This window comes from Coptis chinensis, chromosome 8, assembly GCF_015680905.1.
Source record: "Coptis chinensis isolate HL-2020 chromosome 8, ASM1568090v1, whole genome shotgun sequence".
In the NCBI taxonomy this organism is placed as follows: Eukaryota; Viridiplantae; Streptophyta; class Magnoliopsida; order Ranunculales; family Ranunculaceae; genus Coptis; species Coptis chinensis.
The window spans coordinates 60,319,082-60,341,792 of NC_141463.1; the positions used below are offsets into that span (position 1 = coordinate 60,319,082).

Below are 22,711 nucleotides of genomic sequence, written 5' to 3' on the forward strand. Positions count from 1 at the left end.
TATATATATATATATATATATATATATAAGAGAGATATAATAAATGAGGAGATCTTCTCAACGACTACAGGAGATCACTCCCTAATTAATAAAGTTTTCTTTTGGAAAATCACTCCAACTAATTGTTGCTTGAGTCGCCCCTCAATTACTCAAATACAAAAGAAAGAGTTAAAAAAAAAAAACCCTGCATTTTCGTTTTGATCATCTAGTATCCTCTCAATCTCAAAATTTCTTTCTTTACAATTGTAGATTTATATTAGTTTTCACTTTGATCAATCTCAATTATTTATTCACCTAACTTTTTATTCTTCTTCAAGTAAGCATAGCTTATAGAATTTTGTTGACTGTTCCCTTCAAAATTAAAATGATTGAAATCACATCTTAGATCGACTATGTCACAAAAAAGACTAAATGAGCTAGTGTTAATAGCTATTGAAAATGAATTTTTAGATAAAATTAACTTTGAAAGTTTCATTGATGATTTTTGCAGCTAAAAATGCGAGAAGAGCAATATTTCGATGATCCATTTTGTATTGATGGAAGACTGGAAGAGAGCCACATTTTGTTGTTTGTACAGGGCCATTGAAAACTCAGGGACGGCCTGGTTCAGTGTTAGATATATCTTCAAGGATTGCTTTTTTGAAGCTATGCACAAGAATCCCGTCCAATATGTTCCTCCATTGTTTACTCCGATTAACAGGAATTACCGGCTTAATGATAACTTCTGACTTCAGTTATTATTCTGTCCGGATGTAAACCTTAGTTGAGTCCAAAATACTGGCTTATTCATATAAAGCAACCTCCTGCAGTGGCAAATTCATGAACGATCTGCGAAGTCTTGAACTTTGTATTGGAATGTTAGCTAAGGTTATTGGAATCGAAGAAGAGGCAAGAAGAAAAATCTACGTGGTTTGGTGCAAGATTCCTTTTGGTTTTCCTGCTGAAATTGATGGGGAGACCTCAAATAAGCTTAAAAACCTTGAGGACGTTCTAACATTGCTTCCAGATTATGCGCACGATGTTCAGAAGCAGGATCGTGGAATACTAGTCTTCCCTTTGTTAGAGTTTGGTCCGAATCTCACTGGGAGTTCTGACTGAGAACTTTGGTTAATTATCATGGAGAGACCCAGGGGTGATTTTGCTTCTATGCAACAGTTGATTGATTATTATTATATTCAAATTCTAGATTTTACGATTGGAAGAAAAAGTGCAGGACAAAATTCACAGGATTATATACGAAGATATGATCCAGGCATATGTTGTTAACGTCAAAGGTTTGCAAGGTGTGTTCTCGTAGTTTATCTAGCTTGCTGCTTTGACAAGGATCAGAGAGGAGGTCATCTGATAGATCGCGGTCTAGCTGTTTAGGGAAGGTGACGCATAATTGGATAGTCTATTTGATTAGTTCAAAATTGCTGTCTCTAAAACAAGTAGACTTGTAGAGTTGACTTCTAAGGCTGCTCAGTCTCTAAATTGTATATATACTTTTAAGGCTTAGAGCAAGTCCAACCTTAGTCACCAGTTCGTTGAGCGGGAGTGTGAGCGAAAAAGCGCCTAACTTGAGAAGCTCCCATTTTGAGAGCGCCTATGGAGCGCTTTATTTATACTAATATAATTATTAAATATTGAAATATAAACTATAAAATTTGTAATTATCACTAATTTTTTATTTGATAAACCTATTTTTAATAAAGTAATTGTGTTTGATAATAATTTAAAATAAAAATAAAGAATAGATTTAGGAAAAGGAACAAAACTATAGCCCACATGCCCTTTCATTCTTGAAGTTGGGAGTGCAGAAGAGGCAGAGATGGTAGCACTTGAAGTGGTTGTTAAATTGGCTAGGACCACTGGATGTTTGAGGGAGACTGCCGTCAAGTGATTTTGGTTGCACAGAACTTGAACGAGCAGCAGTTGATAAACTGGAAATTAGATTCCATTAGATGTAATATTCAGGAGTTATGTCAGACTTTCACCTTTGGTAGGTTTAGCTGGATAAGTAGACAAGTTAATGGTGAAGCTCATGTTTTGGCCAAATGGGCTTCTGGTAGTCAGGAGCTAAACTCCATTCCCGTGTTTTTGTTGGACAGTAGTACTGTTCCTCTTATGCTTTGATATATATAAGACATGTTTTCAACGGAAAAAAAAATGCCCTTTCATTTATTTTTTTTCGATAATAAGTCCATAGGCCCTTTCATTATACTTTGAACACTTTGAATGTTGATTTACGGTTGTCAGAACAGTTTGGGTCACATGTCAACTAGACGAGTGATTTTTTGCTCCCAGCGGGATTTGCTCCAAGAGCTCCAAGCGAAACAGGAACCAGCCATGTATCTACTAAAAAGAGATTGACAGTTATCAAATTCCTTCCTTAGAACAAACTTCTTGATTTGCCCCCCACTAAAAATAGAAATAAATAAAAAGAAAAAGAATTAAAAAAAATCTCATTGTAAAATATATAGGAGTTCTTCCCATCATTAGCTAAAGATTTTTTTTTTTTTATCTTTTTTAGTTTGAAAAAAGTGTCACTAGTTCAGCACTTCAAGTTTTTTATTCCTTTTTTTTTCCCCAACAATTAAGACCAAAAACTAGATTTTGTAACTGGTTAAGTTTTTTTCTTTTATTTTTTTAAGGTTGGGGGTAAATCAGAAAGCATATATTAAGGTGGAAATTTGATAACTGTTGACTCCTTTTTAGTGGACACTTGGTTGGTTCCTGTTTCCCTTGGAGCACTTGGAGCAAATCTCGCTGGGAGCAAAAAATCACTCCAACTATACTACTCTTCTACTAGTAAGTACTAAGCATAGTTATATTTTGATATGGGGAGTACAGTATCATAGTTATGGTCTCCTTCTTTAGACGTTTCCTTCTTTGTACTATATCAACTTACACAGAGACCCACGAATTCAAAGCAACAAACGTCTCTCTCTCTCTCTCTCTCTCTCTCTCTCTCTCTCTCTCTCTCTCTCTCTCGATCGATCGATCGATCGATCGATCGATAGACTGGTTTAGCATGGATCCTCAAGAAGCAATTATAGCCGTCTGATCAAATCCTTATTTTTTTCATTTCTTTTTTTGGGTTTCAAAACACTTAACTTTCATATGGATCTTTGTTGATCTTCAACTTTTTCAATTGAGGTTTAGAATATAGTTTATTTAAATATGTAATTGTTTGATTTAAAACTTATTAACTACTCCCTCACTGTAAAAGCGTGGCTTTCAAATCAAGAGCGTGGTTTCGAAAATCCAGAGCGCGGCTTTGAGGAGCTTTTCGATAAAAAAGCGTCAAACCGTGGTTTGAGAATGGGAGCTTTGTACTCTCCCCACGGTTTGTGTGACTAAGAGTCCAACGGGGTCTTAAATGGGCTGATAAAGGCCATATAGCACCCAAAAACCAAATAATCATTCCAATGGGACTACTAAAATGGTCTTAAATTTGGCTGATGTCATATGCCTAATTAAATTTGTGACATTGGTTAGCAACTGCCAAAATTATGTTTCAGGGGATGGACGACACAATTTTTGCCATTTGTGCGTTAAATTTCGACTAACAGTAGAAATTGTATCATCTGTCCAATAAAATTCGACTTAATTTTGCAACTAATGGACGGGCCATATGTACACCTTTACCACTTCAAAATGAGAAACCACCATTGGAAAGGTTTTTGTGTTTTGTGGCTGCCAAATTTGACACTCCTACTAAATTAAAAGCCAAAAAACACTGACGTGGCATCCTTTAGCAGCTCTCTATTGGACTTGTTCTAATGGAGGGCTACTAAAAGGAGCTGCTAAACCCTTGCCACACAGGACTTTTGGGGTTTTTACTTTGTCCGGCCAAGTATGGCAAACAAAAACTTGAATTTCATTCCAATCGCTCTTTTGTGTTTTGAAGTGCTAAATGGATACGGACGGCACAGTTTCTGTCGTCTGTCGAAATTTAACACACATACGGCAGAAACTGTGTCGTCCGTCTTCCGAAACTTATTATGGCAGCTGTTAGATAAGGCTACAAATTTGACTAGATTTATCACACCAGCCAAATTTAAAAGCCTTCTAACAGCCCCATTGGAATGACATTTTGGTTTTTAGAGTGTTGACCTTTAGGAGCCCATATAGCACCATACTTGCCTCTAACAGAAATTTGAGAAAAAACGAAGTCACGCATTTTAGCGCAGTCCTACTAAGCAGAGTCCCAGAGGGGCCAGAGCGTCGCTAGTAGCTATTTTGCTATTTGTTGAAGGAGGCGCTACGTTCCTTTTGTAAAATAGTTGTTGCTGCAACAGAGTGAAATAAGAAAGATTTTCAAAGAAAGTGATGACAATACACATGCGTCACGGTTTGCCAATCACCAAAATTAAAGAAACGGAAGTCCGCAGATCACCTGCCCAAAGTCGGAAAAGTGTTTTACCAAACTCAGCACAATCAGAGTTTGACTCTACTAGATCAGATTGTGACATCTTATTGCAACTTGCAAGTGACGTGAACTACTACCGAATTCGGGGATATAAGTATCTCTCCTACGAGAAGGAAAATATGAGTGGGGAGACTTTCAAATGTTAGACTCAGCTGGCAATAGTAACTAACTAAACGACCCCATAATCAATGAAGCAGTTGTTAGGGGAGAATATGAAATTATATAGCTAGAGATTAGGGCATCTCCAATGGGGGTGTAAAATTACACCTCCACCTAGGCTCCACGTAGGTGCCATTAGGATTTTACACCTCTAATTGTATAGTATTGAGTGACGTCCCTCTTTAATTTAAACTGGGACGTCACTTGGCCGAGTTAAAAAATTACTTTAGAATTAGAAAGGGACGTTACTCCAAGTGACGTCCGAAAATTATTTCACTCAGACGTCAGTTCGAGTGTCGCCCGGGTTTTTTATTAACTAATAGCAAGAGGGGGAATTCCCCACCCTCTCTATTAACTAATACACTATTACCGACGGTATAGTACCCCATTGGAGAGAGTTTTTTTATATTTAGAGTGTAAAATTTCCACTCTATACGGTTTACACCCCCCATTGAAGATGCCCTTAGCATAGCCGCATAGGAGGCCATAATGATTCAAATTGCATTCGCCATGTACTCCTTGAAATTGCTTTAGAGCATTATAGAACTTTATTAAGACTCAGAGCTTCTCAACATTTTTACCTTCTGGAATTCATGTACATTTTTTTTTCTTCCTTTTTTTCTTCATTTTTTCCTGAATAAGGGAACACGTGCAGTACGCCAGTAATCTTCTTGAACTGTATATTGGCTCGTTTTCATGAACTGAAGGCCTTACTTTGACATGTTTAGTACTTATAAGATGGAACTCTTGCGTTTTCTTTTGCTGCTGTAATCTCTGATTCCACAATAATCCACAATAACAATTGTTCTCTGTTGTTTTTTAATGCACAAGATAGGACTGAAAGTCATGACCAAATGATTGACATATCATTTCCTAACGACAGTGTCAACTTCTCGACTGACTCACAATCAAGGAACAAAGAGAATTAGTAGGAAATCGCTTTGAACATTTAAGTGTCTTAAAAGCAGCAACTATAGTTTGTTTCTTAATCCTAATAACTTCTTAATCGTGATAACATCTACATTGGGTCAAAACCAATTCTGAACAATGCAAAATCTCATACTAAACCTCTGCCTGGGTGCCCTTGTCCCCTGTGGAATTATCGTTGGTTGTCAAGCCTCGAATCTTAACATCATAGTAAACTTCTTCAACTCTTCTCAAGTCATATTTCATTCCTGTCATAAATGAAAGAATTGTTACTTGAAATGGGGTTCTCCATTTACCAACAAGAAACATACCTTAACCTTGACTACCACTACTAAGTGTAACTAATACCACAAAGAAACAGGAATCCTAGATCATGAACGATTGCTTTATAGGCTTATAGAGGAGGTGTGATGAGGAAAAACCCTACCATCAAACTTCTTACGCAAAAAATCATTTCGAAGATTAAGCATCCGGAATGCAGCATGAAGATCTGTTAAAAACTTCAAAACCTTTCTCGGACAATCATAATCTCCTGCTGTCACTTGATTCACTACGTAACGCGGCTGCAAAGTCGAGGAAAAAAAATGTTAGTACACTTCTAAGATCGAGTTTTTCATACTTTCGACAAAGAAAACCACATCACCAAATGATGCAAAATAGTGTGAATTTTCACAATATAGAACAGATATCAACACTTCGATCATAATGTCTAGATGTTTATCTGGCAAAATTTTGTGGGCATCAACTCTTCAATTTGTAAACTTCGTGATCTGCCGACACAATTATCGATATATGAGTGACATATAGGTCATATATGCCAGGACTTCAGGGGTTGACATTCTGGCTGATATCGAGGTGACGAGGTTTTGAAGTTCGAATAATATACAACAAAGAATTCTAAAACACTTCAATGAGAAAATTGAGGAATTAGATATTGACTATGTAGTATACAGTACATGGTCAAAATAGATGAATAATCAGAAGAATCCGCCAATGGCATTTCCAAAGTAAGCCATCTTCATACTTGAAAATTGAGAAGACACAAAAAAATACTCTCAATCAGATGCTGGAGAGTTTTGATGTTTGAAGGCAAAGCTTGTACATTATGATGAGACAAATGGAACAGACGTAACATCTTATCACTCTAACCAAAATTTGTATTAGGCATTTTGTCTTACACTCCACCAAAAAAATTAATATTTTACATAAAATCCTAGAACTTTTTGAAGTTGCTCTTCAACAGAAAGAAAAAGTAGACAATCAGCATCTAAACCTCTAGTGTCTTTCCGGATTTCAAGTAACATGCTGGTAAAAAGCAACAGAGGAACATGTTAACTAGAATTTCTTAAAAATATCCTTCCTGACTTGGTAACAAGCTTATGAGAAGTGAACAAAAACCTCCGTTAATAGCAGGAATACTGTATCTTAAATTTTGGTGTAGACAGATACGAAATTACTTATTCCAGCTCTACGTTTTTCTGAGACGATTATGGGGTTAGGCAAACCCCTACCTGTATCACTAAAAGACCTCGTCCTCCTCGATAAATCAAACAATCATACCATGTGGAGCTACAAAACATTTACAGACACTCAAGGTAAGTACTTAACCAACCATACTCAAACTACTAGAGTACAAGTGACGTAGAACATTAGTTGTTGTTGTCAGTGTCATGGGCATGCGCCCTTAGTTGAGTCCAAGCCCATGGTTTGAGTCCATTAGTTAGTTGTGACATATGTCGTGTTCCTATTGGTTTATGCTTTCTAAGATTAGTATAAATAAGGGTTTATAGTTAGGGTTTCAAGGAGTTGTTTTAGTTGTGTTTATGTGTGTTATGAATTATTGAGTGATTATCAATAAAGGTGAGACTTTTAGGGTTTTATAAAGTGTAGATTTTGATTAAGTGTTGTTTCCACCACTACAATCTACATTATTTTGTATCAGAGCGTGTTGATTTTTGGGAGATTGGTGCAAAAACACTGTTCACGAAATACTGTTCACCACGAATTTAATTTTATTCTTGTAAATCAAGATATGTCTACAACGTCAGAGATGAAGAATTAATAGAGAACTCATAGATTCATATTAACCCCTATAGTACGGGTTGCTTGATTAGAAGGGTGGAGAGAAGCCTTGATGCTAAACAAATTTGATCGATTAGAAGAAGCGACTAGTTGACTTAGGGAGGCTATGGTGGAGCTTTTGCAGCCCAAACCCCCCCATCGTTGGTGGAGTTTCTATAGCCCAACGTAAAACACCGGTTGTTGTTGATGACAACAAAGAGAAGAAAGGAATTTATGAAGTCGTTGTATCATGTCTTGAGCGTGATAACAAACGAAATCAGCAAGTTCATCACCTTCCTTTGCAACAAAGATGTCTTGTTGACCAGATCTATGAAGGTCTTATTCATCAATTCAGCAAGCACAAAGTGGTGGTTATATTGATCCTTTTCTAACCAATTTTGAGAAGGTTTTTGCTCGCAGCCACAAAACACTTCAACGCATGTTTCGTGACTTCTAGTATCCGTTGTGTTTCAAGAAATGAGTATTAGCAGCATTGTGGTGCCATATTATTCGTTTGAGCTGATATTTGGGCAAGATTCGAGGTCGAATTCCTCAGAACCTCGAGAGAGTGACGTATACAAGTTTGAAATTTGAAGAGCTTTTGCATATTGATGGGTTTTCATGTCAACAAACTTGTGGACAAGCTTCTTCAACATGGGGAGAGTGATGTAGAACATGCCGTGTTGTTGTTGTTGTCAGTGTCATGGGCATGTGCCCTTAGTTGAGTCCAAGCCCATGGTTTGAGTCCATTAGTTAGTTGTGACACATGTCGTGTTCCTATTGGTTTATGCTTTCTAGGGTTAGTATAAATAAGGGTTTATAGTTAGGGTTTCAGGGAGTTGTTTTAGTTGTGTTTATGTGTATTATGAATTATTGAGTGATTATCAATAAAGGTGAGACTTTTAGGGTTTTATAAAGTGTAGATTTTGATTAAGTGTTGCTTCCGCCACTACAATCTACATTAACAAGTGTATATAACACTGTAACTAGACATTTCCTAAGTTACTGAGGCAAAAGCAAGAACTTAATTCTTCTTTACAATACTGCCCGTCTCTGAGAACATCTCCCCTTTTTTATAATCATTAAAGAAATTGTCAAAATATGCACGAACATAAGTTGTTCCACAGTAGTCCCTTAGCTCTTTAATGTAATTGTCAAGAAATCTGAAATTTCTGTTCTTGAATAGACTCATTTTTTCATCATACTGATGGTAGGTCCAAATTGGGAAGCACTTATAGCCCCTCTTAGGTCCCACAACTGTTACCCACTCGCTCATAGGACTCTGACTCGCCTCCAATGGGGATCATTGGGGTGAATTATTACAGACTGCATTTTACAAATAGATAAATATAACTACAACTAATAGCTGCCAGTAACTGATCTCTATTAGAAATCAGCCTTTCAATAACTGAGTTCTCCCAGAATTCAGTCTTATCCTACAGCAGCTGCTAAGTAGCCAGCAGCTCTATTACTCTCTCTATAGACATGATTAATACTGATAAAACTAAATCATAGTGAAGTGACTTTAATTTTCTTAACTAGATTGTAGCAGTATCAGGGTGCACTCTATATCACACTCAGTATCATGATGGCTCTTAAGGAGTCCTACACAACTATGATTCTGGTGATTTGTCTGCCTAGACAACCTTGTAGACCTTGTATATATAGTTTTGAGCTCCTCCAAAGAACACCGTCTCATACCTCCTGAGCCAGTGTACCCAAGAATTACCCATCCTTCTGGTCTCTGATCAATCCTCATGTTCAAGTTCTTGTATTGGACAGTGCTTCATCGGCATTGTGTTTGTGTACCTTCCTCCGGCTTCACACACACAATGTTTCTTCACAAAAACTTTAAACTGCACCCTTATACAAAGTCTGTGTCCAGTAAGGGATGTCTTTTACTTCCTCGAGTTGACCTCGAATGTACACATGCATATCCTTTATAATTTCTCCTTTACTACTTGCCATGGCTATGACTTGTTCTGAAATATTCTTAAGTTCCTTTCTATCCATAAACAGTAGATATGCACATTTGTACACACATAGGCATTAATTATTTTGGCTTCCAGGGTATTCTTGCTGCATCTTCTTATGACCTCCCACCATTCTTCAATTGATCCCACTTGAATCAGTAACCCTAAATGGTGTTTTACCCATTTCTATATGGCGTTACTGTAGAGACATTAAAAAAACAGGTGCTTTGAATTCTCCTCTAGACTGATTATAAAAAGAACATAAACAGCTATGGAACCTTCTTTTTAACTAACCTATCTTGAGTAAGGTGAGTTAGCTGCAAACCGTTGCCATCCAGTGAATGAATACCTTGGCATGACGATCTTCCCCAGACCATGTTATACCACCTGACTCTCTCCCTTAAAATTCTTAGTGCATTATAAGCTGAAATAGAGCTGTCTGCTGTCCAAATAATACTATCCTCGTCCAGGTAGCTTTTAACGTCTGTTCCCAAAAATTTATATTTCAGAACAATACAGTTCAGATTCATAATCAGATCATTCCATGCTCCATTGCTGATTAGCTCACTCACCTTAGCATTTAGGGAAAGTTGTAACTCAATTCTTGCTGTGGTATCTGCTATAAGAGGTCTGTTTGAGCACCAAAGATCATGCCACAGTGATGTATCCTCCTCTGTTGCAATATTGTACTTTATGAACTTGCAAGCTGTGGTTCTTAAGTCCAGTAGTTTCCTCCACGCATTCTCATGTCTCTCTCCCTTCTCATAGCCATCTACTGCCTGCTCCCTTGACTAGCGGCTGACTTTTGTTTATGTTAGGTTTTGTTTCATTGAAGAAGACCTGAATGGATTAATCAATCAGGGTTTAAAAAGTGTATACAATGTTGGGCTCACGAGGGCCAGCCCAGCCTTTAACAGCTATTAACGTTTCAAGAGTTAGGGGTGTTGGAATGCTTTTTATTTTAACTAAACTAGCTCTGCATGAATGAATTGATGATCCTGTTTAGAAATTCAAGATTTATTAATTTGTTTTAATTTATATATATAAATTCACACGATCACGTCTCGCATAAACTTACCAAAGTGAATTACGAATTGAAATGCCTACCCCAAAGTACCCTATCCCACCCCGAGTAGCATACCTGGTATCCGTACCCCGTACACCGTATTGTAGTGACCCACGTTCTGGTATCCTGGTAATATTGCTCCATAGCTGTGCCTCAAGACTAGAATTACTAGCATACACTATGGTCATGTAGAAGCTCTGGCTTGTAGGGAGTAACGTATAACAGCAGTGTATTATTTGAGAAGTTATCCTTACAGAAACTAATGAGTGAAAACCTGATTTGCATTATAGTTACAAAGATAGGACCAAGATGGGCAGCAAATGCTCCTGATAAAATCAAACTTGTCCTGTCTTACTTTAGTTTGAACTTTCAACTTTCAAGTAAAAAACATCCAAAGCTTATTTTTCTTTCTAAGTTTATTGAAATCAGTAGAGTTCTAAGCCGAGACTTTAGATAGGTGGGACACTTCCATATTGTAAACCGATTATTTTCCTACTTATTAAGTGTGCGAGAAAGCCGAAACTAATTAAGTCGTACTCTCTTTTTTCCCAAATTTTTCTCTTCATTAGCTATAATATACTTTTACTTCTTAAGCCTTTTCAGCTTCATTTATTTCTTTAACATATCAAACTCCTATGTTAGACATTAAATAAACAAGTGGGGGTTGTGAAACAGTCACCTTTTACTATAACCTCTGGCTCTACCACCACCTCTACCTCTATTGCTTTAAGGGACCCCGTGGTTCTTTGAAATAATATTCTATGACTGAGGAGAGTTAGGACCCATCATGTGAATCTTTTCCACTGAATCATTTTCTAGTTCCTTGTTGAAGGAGCTGAAGACCAAGTAATAGGTGTTGCAGCAGCAACCTCTTCATTCAAGTGGTCATCAAAGTCTTCCTAATAGTGTCATGGCAAGTTTCATCATTGATTACCAACTCCGCTAGTAAGTCATTTTGCATAGCTTGTTTCTCTGAATTGTAGTTATTTGCATTTGTGGTTGTATTATGAGCATCAACTCCTTCAGATTTGTCATCTTGAGCAGCAGACTCCATATGTAGTGTAACTACATCAGTTAAAGCTTCTCTTGTTACTGCATTCTCAACAAATGGCACTAAAGCCTTAGCATGGACTTCTTCCACAATGTTGTAGTCTTCCTCAGTGTCATGAGCCCTTTCTTAAACTACTGTTGCATTAAAGACAACAGTTTCCACTGACTCCACCATTTCATTATGAAACCACAGCTTTCACTGACTCCTCTGCAACAGCTTCAGGAGTCACAATTTCCACTGACACTGGTTTACTAGGTACAGTTTGAGCTTTTGTAGCTTGGTTCCTAGTATAAGTATTCACTCTTCCATTAATGTTCCTCCTCATCCAATCTGACCTTGCCCGTCTAGGACCACCTTTAGTTCTGTCTCTTTTTTTTTTTGGTAGATAAGCAGGGTTTTTATAGAGGTCCCTTACCCCTTTTCATAAAGATCAAAAGAGCTGACTACATCCTTGCATATTCCTTGCCTATTGCATCCTCATATACAATTTTCTTTACATCTTCAGAGAATGAACTAGGTACAATCTCAATAAATCTACGAATAGGAATATTAGCAGCTAGTGCATCTGCTAACCTATTAGACTCTCTATAAACATGTTCAATAGAAAACACATCTAGTTTCCCTACATAGTGTTGTATGTCATTCATCATATTCTTTGCATGCCAAGGGTACTTTGCCTAATAGAAAATAAATTGTGGCACACTAGATCACAGGGGCTATTTAGTTTATAACTGCCAACAGCACCTTAAAATGTCCATTATTTGGCCCATGTTCCAGGCTCTATGTTTAGTTCTTAAATATTGATCTTGTCCGGAGAAGGTTTATACTTTATAAATATAACTACATAGATCGCTTGATCATATTCTCCATTGGAAGGATATTGAGTTTTGGCGGAGGACAGATATATAAGTGCATACCCTCAACTTCACGTTCGACAGCTATCAATAATAGGTTCTCTAAGTTTCACTTTCCCTAAGGAGGTAAATATACTTACTCACTCTTATTCATCAAATCATCTTGCAAATGATTGTCATTAGGCTTCATTATAAAGAAAATATTGCATCAGCAAAATTGAGTAGTTTGAGGTGAACCATATGACGTATCGCTGTATCAGATTCACATCATACTAGGATCTGGAGGGGATTATGCTGCTTAAATTTGGACTTCAATTATAGCAACAATGCGGGTAACGTATATTACCTACAAGTCTACAACAGGGCAATGGGTACTAAATGGGCAGTGTTCAACCTTCTGACCTAGTTGCTAGTTCTTCCTAATCTGAGACCAATGTCCAAGAATTAAACAAGACAATGGTTGAAACTTGAAAGGCTTGCTACACCTTTGCAAGGTCCAAATCTCGTGATGTATCCAGATGGCAAATACTCCTAAAAGCTATTTGTCTAGTCTTCATAGTCTATTGCTAGTTCATATTCTACATTTATGGCCAATATTCAAGTAGGTGCACCCTACTTGCATGATTGTATCCATTTCAGTCAAATTAAAGTCTATACTAACAAAGATAATAGATAAACTAAAAATATTACAAAAAATCTTGGCAAAACATAAAAGATTACTAGAAAACCAATAAGACAGAGAAATCTGAACAAATGTTATTACCAATTCATTTGACATGAAGCATATTCCTGTCAAAATTGAAAACAAATCATGGATAAGTATATATACGAAAATATTAAGACACCCACCTGTCACACTATTACATTTAAATGTGTCTTACCAAGCCAAAAATAAATAAAGAAATAATGGTATCTTTACAAAATTAATAAAAGACCCTAGATGTTTCTAGATAATGTATGCTTATTAATTGTGATTAATTACATGTGTTGACATACTACCAAGGATCAAAACTATTGAGTGTTTTTTCTTTTGAAAAGTAAAAGAAAAATTATTTTCCCATCAGTAAGACAGAAAGAGCAAGGCTCCAAAGTATACATTATATGGAAGAGCAGAAAATGTAAACCAACTACACAGTTATATCATCAAATTACAAAATCTACCTCCTTCAGTATGTAACAACTAACAAGGTCTCATCCACAAATAAGATCTGCAAAAGGATGGGACCAATATCGTGAAATATTGGCTCAACGGTTGTGCACCCCTCCCCATATGTGGGAAACTCACTAGCATCGCCTAAGTAATTTTCCCCCCTACAAATGTTTAAGACATTATGGGGCTAGAGATGAAACCTACATGCAAATGGGCAATGGCATGGTCAATAACCCTTCGGGCTGGTGATATTAGACTTTGGGCAGATAGACCATAGACAGTGATGGGGCTGCTTAGGTGGACCCTAGTTAAAATTATCGAGAGTTAGCTTTCTGTGCAATATGGAGTTGATGGGACCCCTAAAGCCTTGTGTTTCATCTTTTAAATATTAAAACCTAGTTGCTTGATTTGTGAGCAACAACCTCTATATAAAAAGCGGTTTGTAATATGGAATGAGCAATACAAAGAAAAGACAAATACAGACTTTCAACTCAAAAATTTACATGTTCTTCCCGATCAGGTAGTCTCCTCAAATTACAAACTCTACAATATGTAACACAATAGCACAAACTGGACTTGCTGGAAAACAAATGACCAAACTTGTCTTAAAGAACCAAATCAGATCATGGCAATCCCAGTTTAAACATGAATGGGCCACTTCTTTCTCTGAAGAAACCGTGTTCCTTTATGAGTCATTGATGACTTTATATGGCAAACTTCAAACTTAAACTTCTCCTCTTCATCCTGAATGCTATTCGACTTGAAAACACCTCTTCTTGATCCAAACTACTCTAGAATTAATTTCAAGAAAGCCCGAGAAAAATCATTACTTACAGTCTAGGAAACATTGACACAGCACAAGTATCAGTGTGTGATGCAGAGAAATAGCGAAAATTGAGGTATATGACCTTCATTATGTCTGTATATTACATTCGGCAGAGATATGTGGATAAGTATACAACACAATTTTTTTTCTAAATATGCAGTGTCAATGTTACATAGCATACAGCTGTTTTCCTACTCTTATTATGGTTGATTTTACTTTGCAAAAAAAAAAGCTACAGTTGCTCTCCCAGGGAATACAAGCCCAACAAAAAAAACAACAAACAATGAACATGGCTACTTTTAATTATGTTTTAAACTACCCACATTAGCTCACCAGTCAACTCGACCTAATCGAGTATGAATTATCTGAGTCGAAGGTCAAATTGCCGATATCTTACCAATAACTTGCCAGTCAAGTCTTTTTCCTTTTTAAACCATTATGTGTCGACTTCATTTTTTTTCTTTTATGTTTCTACTTCCTCATCTTGTGTCACACGTATCTCTTGAGTCGGTTCCAGTTTGGTTCTCACCAGTTTCAGTTTCGGTACTTTCGGTTTTTACCTTATATTTAGAGAACCCGGAACCATATCTGTTCCGGTTTCGGTTTCCTCTCAGGTTATATATTATTGTTGTTAAAACTACATTTTAATTTTGTAATCGATTTAAAAAATGTTTATAGTGCGTCAATAATACTTGCTGCCGATATTTTTGTCTTCTCGTAAGAAGTAGTCCTAAGTTCAATAATCTTTAAAATTTATCTACAAACTTTAAATACATCTCATAAGTTGTACACGTGTATTAACTCGCATTTTAAATTGAACACGTGTACATTATACTATACGTACATGCGTCCTATAAATATATATCACACTAAATTTTAACACGTACACTATCGATTTATAAGTGCATGCACCACAATTGTTAACATTTGCACGTGTTCATTATCCTTTACATATACATGTGTAATATATCAAGCACGAAATATGCACACGTGTATTTTTTAATATGTACCATGTATTATATAATACATAGTATATGTGTACACGTTAACATTATTATATATTGATATTTATAATACAAATGTCTAGCTAGTGTCATATTATAAAATTTGGATTTAACCACACATTCACCATTATGCTATATATTTAGTAGCCTTTTACACCTAAAAAGTAAATACTATATTATAATTGTTTGAGTTTGCAATTCTTAAGTGTAACATAATATTAAACTTTATACATCATAATCATAGTTCTCGGTTCCGGTTTCAGTTCTTGACCGGTTCAGTTCTTAAAGACCCACTTTTAATGGGTCTAATATTTATAAACGCAGAACCACTATAAACGGTTTCGGTTTCGGGTTCTGGTTCGGGTTCGGTTCAGTTCCGGGTAATCGGATACCCATGAGCGCTCCTACATGTATCCCTCTAGCATATAAGTGAATGAGTTACTTAACCGGGGCCCATCATAGCCTTATAGCCTATGTAACCCTTAAATTCATTGGTTCACCAACAAAATGGTAATGGAACTCTTATGCGATTAATTTTCTCTATGACCAAATGAGTCCTAGATAATCTACAGCTGAGATATTTAACTTGCTGAAACCCCCACTAGTTCCACAATAGCAATAATCATTGTCACCCTTAAGTGCAAGATAATGCTTCCCACTAGGGATAACAAATAAAGAGAGAAGCAAGAGCGGACATCAGACCATTTAAAATTGCTTTTTCATAAGTAAATTTACTAAATCTCACCACTCTAATGCAATGTACGTGATTTTTTCCACACTTCAATAGATTTTGGGAAGGGATATATCAATGTCACTTTTTAAAGGGCTTTTCATTAAAATACCAGCATCAAATTCAAATGATAAATCGCATTGAAGTTTAACATTTTCAAGAGAAGAAAGTCATAATAACCATATCCAGATAACACATAAGTTTACTGTTCTTGTATACAAATAATCTTTATATTTAATTAATCAAAATAAAATTAATCAGATACTTATTCTAAAGTCTAAACTAGTGCAGTTATCAAAAACATACATTTTCTTTTTATGAGATTAATTAGGAACTTAGGACACCTAACTGCCAAATATTCAAAACTAAGACCAGTCTTGTTCTAAACTAGTGCAGTCATCAAAGCATTATGAAGAACATACATTTTCTTTTTATGAGAGTAATTAGGAACTTAGGACACCTAAGTAGTGACCTAACAGCCAAATATTTAAAAGTAAGACCAGTGCATAACTTACCAACAAGATAATCTTCAACATCAAGATTAAACTCTGATGATCCCACTGCAAAACCAAGCACTAGTCACTATCATATAAAACAAGAAAACCATAAAAAAACATAGTCGAATATGAATAATGACCATAAAATGATAAAAGCACACAAAAAGAGAAGGCATAACAGCTTTATGAACAAGTATATATGGAGTCCCTGATTCAGTGATTTGTGTAAACTACACCACTTATTTCAAAAAACAATTATGATAAATTAAAAATAAATAATAAATTAAAAATTATTGGTAAAGTTTAATATTTTGTTAGATCAAGAAAAAAAAATAGGCCAGGGAGACCTACAAGAACAAAGGAGAAAACAAAAATTAAGAAGCAGCCACAAATGACATAACACCTCATACATCCCAATCAAGAATCTCTATACAATATATCCTCCCATCTAGCCACAAAATGCTCAGAATGAATGCTCCGTAGGTCCATGAACACTTTACTCCAATAACAGAAAACACCCTTTAAAGTTATAAAAACCATCTGAAAGTCCAAAGCTTTATCCTCAAAATGTCTTATATTACGTTTTCATTATATACCCCACATAATTGCAAACAGTACCGTGGTCCAAATGCACTGACGTTTTAGAAGAAAACGGTCATGTACGCCAATAGTTAAGGAGAACCACCACCGCATTAGGACTTACCCAAGGCCCAAGCTAACCGATTTTCCATGGAAATAAGACCAAACTCACCAAGAGAAGAGACAACACAACAGTACATGCTTACCAGACACCTCAACACTAGAGCACAACAGTACAAAATATGAATTATGCCCACTAAATTTCTTTTTTGTAAGATTATCAGTGGTAAGAATCAGCTCAAGGGATGCACATCACACAAAGAAAGGGATTCTGGTAGGAACTTATGATTTCAAAATTCTGGAACCCAAAAAGCAAGAGATACAGGCAATACCAGCAGTAGGTGGGAACCAAGAACATAGGGTGGTGAAACAGAAAGACTTGGTATAGAAAAAGTCAACCTGGGGTGCCATACCAACAAAACAGGATTCTGTCGATTTAGCTTCTATCCATGAGAGAAGCTAATTCGTCGATGGTCCAATCATTAAAAGCCCTGTGAAAGCCAAGATTTCAAGAAATACTACCATTAGAACTAACCATGAGTTCAGAAATGGCACCACCTTTAAGTTTTGACATATTAAACAACGTCTTGTACTCCTCTGTAAGAGTTCTTTCCGCCAACCAAGGATCCTCCCAAAACAAAATCTTGTCACCCACACCCACTAATATCAAATACATCTCTTAAAGACATATAAGGTTCTTCCAAGCCCCACAATTGTAATATGAAAAGGACCAGTCTCCCACCGAGATTGGGAACTCCAAAAACGCAACAAGGCTACCCTATACAAAATCCAAGCTTTAAATCTCCATAACCACTTACCGAAAAATGCGATCTAAGGTCTTCATTCTCCTAAACCCCCACTCCATTTGGGAAGACAAACCAAATCAAATCCAAATTCACAAGGTAATCTTTATGATGCTCCTTCGAATCATCCCACATAAAAATCCTAAATACAGACTAAATCCTTTGGGCAAAACTGTTCAGCGCGGAGAAGAGTGGCATGTACAGATCGGGAGATTAGAAAGAATGCTCTTTGCCAGCAATAGCCTACTGCCATTGGACAAGTACTTCGCCTTCAACCCACTTACTTCCTACTAAAACGTTCAACCATAGAATCATAGACCAGTAAGCCGCCCCAAGAGGGAGCCCAAGGCACTTGGAAGGCAACGACTCAGCATCACAGCCTAAAATGGAAGCTACCAATCTAATATCCCTCTCTGGGAACATGTTATTCTTACGGAGGTTAACATACAACCCCAACACCGCACCAAAGCACGCAATGGTACCACTCAACCATCAAAGTTGCTCAAGACAATCTCCAAGAAAAACAACAGTATCAGAAAATTGGGGATTAAATATCAGCACATTACACTCCCAACTCAAAAGCCCTCAAGGACACCACGAACATTGTCCCTCAAAAAAATCAAAAAAAGAGACAAAGAATTGTCGTGTCTACGAACCCAATAAGTTTTTCTTTTGAAAAAATAGAAATAAAAACAGTGGATATGCACTTCCAAATCCACCTTCTCCAGGCCTCCAATTGACCCAAACCCCATTCGACCAAGAATTAGTACAAAAAGTCCAACTCACATGATCATAAGCTTTAGTAAGAACCACCTTACACACAATACATTCCATGCCGCCACCCCTCCTATCGTCTGGCCTCAATATCAATGAGCCCACCAAGAATTTTTCTATCATGGATAAAACCACATTATCAATCACTTCCTTCAACCGAAGGACAAAACCCTTAAAAAACAATTTTATAAACACTCCCAGCTAAACTTATAGGTCGAAGATCGCCAAAATCTTCCACATCGTCCACCTTAGGGATCAAAGAAGCAAAAGTGTATTAAGAGTATGGGTACATTAGTTCACTTAGCCCGCCTTTCCTATGACTTTTCAAACCAACCAACCTGGATCCGACCTCGCAAGTCTCTCTGCATTTTGGAAGCAGACCCTCCAAAATCGAGCCCATCCAACTAAACTCTAACACCATATTCCTGGAATCATCTTTAATTATCCCCTAACATACAAAACTCTACAAGAAAGTGCATTGGACCCTGGAGAACGATCACAACCAATACTACAAATAGCGATCCAAACCTTTTCTTCCTCAATGTCTTTCTCCATCTCCTATCTATCCTCCACATAAATGCAACTTAAAGGGAGATAATCTATCAAGGGATGGACCTCATAAAGCTCGCAATAATAATCTGCGTAAAAATTATCTATGTTGTCTCTAAGATGATCCTCACCCCTCTAACACCTTAACCACCCCCGGTCTTCTTTTTACTACATGGGCACTCCAAGGGAATAATCCTAATCCTGAATTTATCTATTCGATGAAAGAAGCAAGTATTTTGAATATTTGATCTCCCTCAACCACTAACCTAGTTTCACAACCTCAAAATCCGACATCAACGCATCCCTTTTACGTCTCTCAGAAGATGACATATTATTATCTTCTTCATTAAGATCAAGAGCCCAGATATCCTTATAAAGCTCCTCATTTTTCTTTAGCCACACTCCCAAAAGTTTCTTTCTTCCACACCTTAATATTTTCCTTAAGACCTTTCAACTTATTCCCAAAGACAAAACCCCTAGAATCCCACTAATCCTTAATGCAATCAACAAATTTAGGGTCATCAACCACGTTAACTCAGACATAAAGGGATTGGTTCTCCTCACATCACAACCACAATCCAAAACAAATGAATGGTGGTCCGAGGTCTCACCAAGTACAATAGGCTGAAGTCTTGGCTACTCTTCCTCCAACCACTCCACATCCACCAAAAAGGGTGCAATTCTAGAAAGAATAAATTATTGCTTATTATACCACATTTATATCCCCCCTCTCAGAGGGAGATCCATCAACTCATGATTTCCACAAAATCCTCAAAACCTCTCATAACATTCGTAATCCTACAACCACTGTCCTTCAATGGATAAACCTCAACACATTGAAGTCACCACCTACATACCAGAGTAAAACCACTGGTAAGTACATAAGCGTCATCAAGCTCGGTCCAAAAACTGTCCATATATTTGCCTTTAGGCGGACCATATGCACCAGTGATAACCTTACAAAAGGTATCACCTTTAAACACACACATCATCGGCACAGAAAAATAACTAACAGCAGACTCAAAAACAGGACAATATGGACATTGTCCTTGTGCCACACAGCACAAATACCCCCAGAACCATCTACAAAAGGAAGGCACCTAATCAGCGTTGGGACTACCCAAATGTCATTCACCAAATGGAGAGAATTGGATTCCAACTTGCCAGAACAATTACCACTAGCATGATTCTGTCAGACACAATCTTTGATATCTGGGCGTTTAGGATCTGCACCAAGACCCTAACATTCCAAGAAAGAATCTTATGATTCATTCATAAACCTAAGAGATTGTCGTTTCACCATTATTCAACGTGATAGACAAACTCCACAATTCATTACTGGTCTCAGATCAAGACGGAATCACCTTCACCAAACCAGATTTCTCACTCCTGCGCAGGGGTCTGACCACTTTTGAACTCATTGTTTTTTTCTCAAAATGGACTCCAGCACTGCCGCCTCATATTCCCTACCTTCATACGATAACCCTGCTATGTTAATCAGCTACTTAATGATGCACCAGTTACCTCACTGTTCTTTCTATTCTAGACTCCTCCATTGGATCATTTACAACAATGGATCAGCATATCTAGAGAAATTTTAGGAAGACTTAGTTGATTTTGGTGGGAATATCTTCCTCCTCAAAAGTTCTAATGTCACCCAAAGTATCCCTCACTCCCCCTACTTATACAAGTTTTCGACCCAATTTATTTATTTTTTCACAGTTACAACTACTTAGTGATAAGAATCTCCCACACAATCAAGACTTTATCCCTATTTACCCATTCAAACAAAAGTCTCCATAAGAAAATTTTCACAAATCCAAAACAAATGAATGAAAAATAAACCCAAAGAAAAAAGTATTGCCAATATCCAGCCCTACAACCCACCTAATCATAAAGCATTGTATCCTCAACTTAGTCATCTAACCAAAGTACAGAACTTAGGAGCCTATCAAATGCAATTCAATAGCAAATGAAAAGGAGAACATACATCCTAGCTTCTCTTCAGCTTCTGTATGTGTAAGTAGATCCCCAGTTTCAATCCAATGCAGAAACGCAATCAACGAAACACCCGTCTGCGTTTCACTTCTCCAATCACCATGATACCTATAACAACACCCAACAACCATAACTTAAAAATATAACCAAACAAACAAAATGCATATTAAAAATTAAAAAATAATAGATAAATACCTATAATATTGTCCAGGACAATCTTTAAGTATTTCCGCTAGCCGGCCGTAAAGCTCTTTCAAAACATCAATCTGAACTTTACCCTTCTCTAACACCTCTTTAAAAAAAACAAGAAACACCTAAAACATTAAATAAAACAAAATGCCACGTAATCAAAAAGTAATTAAAGTTTAAACTAGTACCTGGTATGGGACGAGATTGATGTACGAGGAGTAAACCGGATTGCATGACACGTAATGTGGACTCAATCTCGTTAGTAACTGACTGGATTCTATCACGTAAGTTTCTAGATTGTTCTAGTTGTGTTCTCAACTTTTCGAATTGTTTTTCCACAAAAGGGCGAGGAGAAGAAGAAGACATTGTGGTGAAGTGGTGGGGTTTTCGGTAATTTTGAAAGGAGTGAAGAGAAATGAGGGGTTTAAGAATAGGGTTTAAGGAGTGGGAGAGAGAGAGGAATGTATTTCGAAATAATGATGCAGACTTCATTTTTGGTTTCGAAATAATTGATTATTATTATTATCAGCGGTCACGTGGTATTTATCGGACATTGAAATGCAAGAAATGAGGCTCACCCATTGGTTCTAATCAGCTTGAGTAAAAACACGTTCCAAGGCCCTAACCATATTATTTAGAGAGTGCCCAAAAAAAACTTATTTATTACTAGTTTGTTATTGACCTAAAAACCATATTTTGTATTGGGCACTCTCTAAATACATCAAGTTAATCTGTTGGTAATCGCTTATAGTCTTTCTCCCCTACATTTAAAACTCAAAGTTAAGGTTTACATAAACAAATTGAATAAGAATGATCATAGTCAAACATTTACAAATTTCAAATAATATTTAGTTTTAAATCTAAACTTTTTATTTTCCATTTTATTTTGTGCTATTGTTAATCAACAACTAGTTTAGGGTTTATAGTTAATAATTTTCGTACCAAAGTCTTATGTAAATTGTTCTCAATAGCTATCTTAATTTCAAATTTTACTCAAAATTTCTACAAATATTTGAAATTTTACACAAATATCGATACAAAATTTGG

The 22,711-nt window shown here is 36.6% G+C and overlaps 1 protein-coding gene across 1 annotated transcript; it reads right to left on the minus strand.

Moving 5' to 3' along the window:
* Positions 1 to 5,325: 5,325 nt before the first annotated feature.
* LOC147482244 (Translin family protein) lies at positions 5,326 to 22,198 on the minus strand. The gene is made up of 7 exons (XM_086577293.1): positions 21,853 to 22,198; positions 21,671 to 21,767; positions 21,468 to 21,583; positions 16,731 to 16,775; positions 13,269 to 13,294; positions 5,928 to 6,063; positions 5,326 to 5,748 (listed from the first exon to the last, which is right to left on the minus strand). Exons 1-7 carry the CDS (start codon positions 22,154 to 22,156, stop codon positions 5,636 to 5,638), a joined length of 837 nt encoding a protein of 278 aa, XP_086433419.1. The 5' UTR covers positions 22,157 to 22,198; the 3' UTR covers positions 5,326 to 5,635.
* Between the last annotated feature and the right edge of the window lie 513 nt (positions 22,199 to 22,711).